The sequence below is a fragment of the Rhinoderma darwinii genome, chromosome 3 (genome assembly GCF_050947455.1).
Source record: "Rhinoderma darwinii isolate aRhiDar2 chromosome 3, aRhiDar2.hap1, whole genome shotgun sequence".
NCBI lineage: Eukaryota > Metazoa > Chordata > Amphibia > Anura > Rhinodermatidae > Rhinoderma > Rhinoderma darwinii.
Genome location: NC_134689.1, coordinates 2,672,892 through 2,679,404, shown reverse-complemented (window position 1 = coordinate 2,679,404; position 6,513 = coordinate 2,672,892). Strand labels below are relative to the sequence as shown.

Here is a 6,513-nt window from a genome sequence, read left to right as displayed (position 1 = left end):
CAGTACAGGAGGTATCCTCAGTGCCAGGTCAGTCAGTGCAGGGGGTATCCTCAGTGCCAGGTCAGTCAGTGCAGGGTGGTATCCTCAGTGCCAGGTCGGTCAGTACAGGGTGTATCCTCAGTGCCAGGTCAGTCAGTACAGGGTGTATCCTCAGTGCCAGGTCAGTCAGTACAGGGTGTATCCTCAGTTTCAGGTCAGTCAGTACAGGGTGGTATCCTCAGTGCCAGGCTCAGTCACAGCGGGGGGTACTCCTCCTAAGTGTCCGGGCTCTGTGTAGATCACACCCCCAGCTGATGTCATCCTCCAGGCAGAGGCGGCTGCAGAACTCAGTCACATTCTCCGGACTGTGCAACGTGTCCCGGGCATCTCCCCTCAAACAGAAGGCATGGAGGTAAGAGACCCCCAGATACCCTGCAGGAAGGGGAAGCTGCACACCCGCAGTGTGTGTGTATATATATATATATATATATATATATATATACACACATACACACACACACACACACACACACACACTATCCTCTGCTATACACAAACACTCTATATACAATGTATCCTCTGCTATATACAATGTATCCTCTGCTATATACAATGTATCCTCTGCTATACACACACTGTGCCCTGCAAACTATACAATATACGGGACTATTCTCTGCTTTGAAATGTAAATACAATGTATCTTCTGCTTTATACAATATATACAATGTATCCTCTGCTATACACAAACACTCTATATACAATATGTCCTCTGCTATATACAATGTATCCTCTGCTATACACACTATATACAATGTATCCTCTGCTATATACATTATATACAATGTATCCTCTGCTGTACACAAACACTCTATATACAATGTATCCTCTGCTATATACAATGTATCCTCTGCTATACACACTATATACAATGTATCCTCTGCTATATACATTATATACAATGTATCCTCTGCTGTACACAAACACTCTATATACAATGTATCCTCTGCTGTATACAATGTATCCTCTGCTGTATACAATGTATCCTCTGCTATATACAATGTATCCTCTGCTATATACAATGTATCCTCTGCTATATACAATGTATCCTCTGCTATACACACACTGTGCCCTGCAAACTATACAATATACGGGACTATTCTCTGCTTTGAAATGTAAATACAATGTATCTTCTGCTTTATACAATATATACAATGTATCCTCTGCTATACACAAACACTCTATATACAATATGTCCTCTGCTATATACAATGTATCCTCTGCTATACACAATATATACAATGTATCCTCTGCTATACACAAACACTCTATATACAATATGTCCTCTGCTATATACAATGTATCCTCTGCTATACACACTATATACAATGTATCCTCTGCTATATACATTATATACAATGTATCCTCTGCTGTACACAAACACTCTATATACAATGTATCCTCTGCTATATACAATGTATCCTCTGCTATATACAATGTATCCTCTGCTATATACAATGTATCCTCTGCTATACACACACTATATACAATGTATCCTCTGCTATATACATTATATACAATGTATCCTCTGCTGTACACAAACACTCTATATACAATGTATCCTCTGCTGTATACAATGTATCCTCTGCTTTAGGCTGCTGCTCTCTCATTACTATACACAGTCTGTACAGTGCTCAGCACTCGCCATATGCTGGCTCTTCTATACAGGAACATGTGCCCACCACATGCAGCACATTATACTGGCACGCCTATAGAGGCGGCATGAGCTGATGCAATGTTCTATGCCCTCCACATGCTGCTGGCTTTATATAGGGGCACTTGTGGGGTCCATATGGAGTGAATGCTTTAGACTCCGCATGTCTCTATATCCTCTACTTCTGACTGTGCTCTATAGGGGATTAAATATCATGTATACTCCTATATACCAATCCTGTGTAGCTGCTGCCTCTGTATAGTGTCATCACTTTTATATAAGTTATAATATAGATATAAATCACTATTTGGAGAAAGTATGTGCCCCCCTCATCTTAATCATTGAATTCAGGTGTTTCCTCCCTTCCCCCGGAGTATAACATCCGGCACTCGCCCTGCAGCCACTTTACAGACATTAGTGGTAGAACGAGTCATGGTGAAGAGATCAGCGGCGAAGAGATCAGCGGCCTCCAGCGCGGTCCTGTAATAGGACGTCAAATGGCTTTACTTCCAGTACACGAGGGCCATAAAGGCATGATTGGTCGGTTGCTCGGCGGTTGGTCGGTGAGTTGGTCGGTTGGAGATCTTGAGTGGCCGCCCAGTCCTGACCTCAACCCCATCCAACACCTTTGGAATGAACTAGAATGGAGATTATGAGCCCGACCCCTCCCCCTCCCCCAACATCAGTGTCTTACCCCACAAATGTTCTTCTGGGTGAAGGGGCAAAACTTCCCACAGACCCCAAAATCTTGTAGAAACCCCCCAGAAGAGTGGAAGATGTTTTACTGGAGGAGGGAGGAGGGGATTTTATGGGTTTATAATGGGACGTCATAAAAGCTCCTGCGGTGTAATGTGGGGGTCACATATTTTCTCCGTACAGTAACAGAGTCCAAAGTCTCAAGTTCACCCTATAATCCTGCAGTGTTGATCCAAAGGAAAGTAAAACCTCTTATGGCATAAAATCCCACTGCATCAAATCAGGGGGGAAATTCCCAAAAATAATAAAAATACGGAGTAAATATTAACCTACGTGGTCCATAAGGGAGAGTGGGGGAGGGGAGGCTCATGTTTTATAAGTGCATGCTGGGAAACCTTCATAGAGCAATGAGCAAGATCTATCAGACGTGGGCCCCTATAATTCACCCCACCGTATAGGGGCCCCCGACCTGCCCAGGAACCTCAGGTTTTCTCGGTGATCTTCTATAGATGGCACCCAGCGATGCCATGGACCCTGCAGAGTGGCACGAGAGGCGCAAAGAGGTATAGTATGGGTCCATATCCGTCTATAGGCCCCATCCAGGCCCCATATGGGAGTCGCAGTGTTGAGGACGTTTAGTCAGTCGGGGTCCACATGTTTTTTTTTGGGATATGGGGTGACATTTGTGTTTCGGGCATATTCCATGACGTCCCCTGACTGGCACTGGGCGCTGATTATTCCCGCAGACTCCGGCTCAGCCTTATTATTGTAGACCCTCTGATTTAAAGGACCCTGCCCAGAAGCCCAAACATTCAAGGCTTTTCACCGGCCTCCAAAAAGTTGGGTGTGGCAGGAATTTCTCTTGATCGTTGACTCCTTCCTGTCCAGATCTGTCCAGCATTGTGAGGTGTATCCAGCTATGACCTGTACATGGGGTATAATAATCACCGGGCGCCCCCACAGCAATGATCATTATCAAAAAGCATTTCACACGGAATAGAGAAATACTTGAGACGCCCCCTCCTCCCCCACAGAGGTTGTCACCCAGCTTTACCAGACTCCTGAATGGCAAACCTGTCTAGTAGTCTAAATCCCATGTTGCTCTAGGATTAGAAAGATTTCCCATTTATTACAGTGAACGACCTGGCCGAGAACCTTCAGAGGAGCTGTAGGGGCGGCCATGTTGGTTGTCACCCATCTTTCCCAGAAGCTGATATAACTAAGACAATGGACAGAGGAGGACGACTCGAGAGCTTCTATTAGGGCCTCGTGCACACTTCTGTATTTTTCTTCAGCGTGAGATCCGTTTTTTTAACAGCACCCAACACGTTCATTTCTATGGGGCCACGCACACGTCTCTTGTTTTAATGGAACGGTGCGGCCGTTTCAACAAAAATAGGACCGGTCCTACTCCTGTGCGTGTTTGATTTTGATCCGTCAACGGAAGCGTGCTGAGGATTTTATGATTGGAAGAGCAGGAGGACCCTGTACCCACGAGGAGGTGATGATGGGTCATATAATGAGTGGCCGGGACAGATAAGAAAGAAATGTGTCATCTGCCTGATTACAGACTAGTCACCGACTCCCTCAATATAGCGGCTGGTTAACCCTGTGCTGAGCGCGCATATAACCCCCAGCAGCCTCACTCCAAAAATCTTCAGCGAAATACCCCAAAGGAAAACTCTCATCATTCACTTATTACACAGCAGCTGTTCTTTGGGTGTAATTCTCAGTATCTGTAGGGCCGCCATCAGGGGGGTATTAGGGGTACTGGTGTGAGGGGCCAAACCTAATTGAAAGGGGGGCCCGGCAACTGCCGCGACTTGCCATTGGTAGAAAAAAACGGGCCCCTGCAATGGGGCCCGTTTTTTTCACCACAGAATGTCGCGACCACCCGCGCGCACGAGGAACCTCCCGCGCGCGCGCGCACGAGGAACCTCCCGCGCGCGCGCGCACGAGGAACCTCCCGCGCGCGCGCGCACGAGGAACCTCCCGCGCGCGCGCGCACGAGGAACCTCCCGCGCGCGCGCGCACGAGGAACCTCGCGCGCGCGCACGAGGAACCTCCTGCACGTGCGCACTCGCGAGCACGTACCCACGAAAGCCCGCACTCGAGACCGCCCGCGCACCGGCGAAAGCACGGAAGCGCGCACAGGCGAAAGCACGGAAGCGCGCACCGGCGAAAGCACGGTAGCGCGCACCCGCGATCGCCAGCGCGTGCACCCGCGAACGAAGCGCGTGCAGCCGCGGACACAACTTACCTGGAGCCTGGCTGGAGGTGAAGGACTGGACGTCTTGACCGAAGACATCGCCTGAAGAGGACTGGAGTGGGAGCAGCTCTTCTGACACGGTGAGTAAAGTGTCTGAAAGTGCTGTTTATGTATGGCCCTGTTCACACAGAGTATTTTGCAGGCAGAAAAAAATCTGCCTCAAAATTCCTTACAGAATTTTGAGGCAGATTTTGACCTGCCCACACTATCTTGCCACGTTTTTTTGCTGCGTTTTTTGCCCGCGGCGATTGAGGACAGCAGACAAAAAACTCAGCGAAAAATGCATTTTTTTTTTTTTTCTCATGTGTGATTTTTGCGGCAGAACCGCAGCATTTCCGCAACAGAGGAGCAGCGATTCCACAGAATACATTGACACGCTGCGGATTAAAAAGCCAAAAGCCACACTGCAGGTCCATTATTTGTGCAGCGTGTGGATGAGATTTGTTCATATCTCACCCACTCTGCTGCGACTGTGATACGCTGCGGATTATCCACAATAAAATGTGCTGCATAAAATCCGCAGTGTTCATGCCTAGTGTGTTCCTACCCTAAGGCCGGATTCACACGAGCGTGTGCTTTTTGCGCGCGCAAAAACGTGGCGTTTTGCGCATGCAAAAGGTCCATAACAGCTCCGTGTGTCAGCAGCGTATGATGCGTGGCTGAGTGATTTTTGCGCAGCCGCCATCATTATGACACTCTGTTTGTATGTTTGTAGCACGCGGTGCTTTTCTGTTTTCATTCATAGTTTATACGGCTGCGGAAGCGCTGGGCGTGATTTTCACGCACCCATTGACTTCAATGGGTGCGTGCTGCGCGAACAATGCACAAATATCGGACATGTCGTGAGTTTTACGCAGCGGACACACGGACTCACGCTGCGTGAAAATCACTGACAGTCTGCACGGCCCCATAGAGTAACATAGGTCCGTGCGAGGCGCATGAAAATCACACGCGTTGCACGGATGTATTACACGTTCGTCTGAATAAGCCCTAACAATAAGGCCCAGTTCACAGAGTTTTTGGGCCTTGATATTCACTCGGACGCTGCGTCAGAATCAGCACCAAACAACTTCCAAAACCGCCTCCCATTGATGTAATCTGAAATCAATGGGAGCCAGTCGCGGAAAAAAGAAAAAGCAGCACGTCCTTTCTTGCCGCGGTTCCGCCTCTGACCTCCCATCGAAATCAATGGGAGGCAGAAAATGCATTTTTCCCTGCGTTTTTTGTCTGCTGTCCTCAATCGCCGCGAGCAAAAAATGCGGCAAGATAGTGTGGGCAGGTCAAAATCTGCCTCAAAACTCGGTGCGCGGTTCCAGGCGGTCGCCGGTGCGCATGCGCGGGAGTTTGCGGGTGCGCGCGATGGGCCGCGGTGTTTGACGGCCCCCATGACGACCCCGATGCTACCCAGGGCCGCAATCAGGGGGGGTATTAGGGGTACTGATGTGAGAGGCCCGGCCAAACCTAATTGAAAGGGGGGCCCGCAGCTCATGACATTATTTTGGTGAAAAAAAACAGGCCCCATTGCAGGGGCCTGTTTTTTTTCTAACAAAGGCAAGTCGCGGCAGTTACTGGGCCCCCCTTTCAATTAGGTTTGGCCGGGCCTCTCACATAAGTACCCCTAATACCCCCCCTGATGGCGGCCCTGGGTACCATGATATAGTGCTGGACGGAGTACCGTTAACAGGCGGTGCCACGGTAGGGGGGCCCAGAAAATTTAGCTGTAGGGGGCCCTGAAATTCCTGATGGCGGCCCTGTCTGTATTATTCTGTATATACACTGCACAGTACCGCTTCTCCTGTCCTGCAAACTGGGTGTAATTCTCCTCAGTATCTGTATCATTCTGTATATATACACTGCA

General features: G+C 48.6%; 1 protein-coding gene across 1 annotated transcript in view; it reads left to right on the top strand.

Moving 5' to 3' along the window:
- Positions 1-300: 300 nt before the first annotated feature.
- Positions 301-6,513, top strand: part of BCAT1 (branched chain amino acid transaminase 1) — a 48,107-nt gene continuing 41,894 nt past the window's right edge. The window contains exon 1 of the mRNA XM_075855648.1: positions 301-391. Coding sequence (XP_075711763.1) covers positions 386-391 — 6 coding nt within the window. The 5' untranslated portion in view covers positions 301-385. The remainder of the gene's footprint in view (positions 392-6,513) is intronic.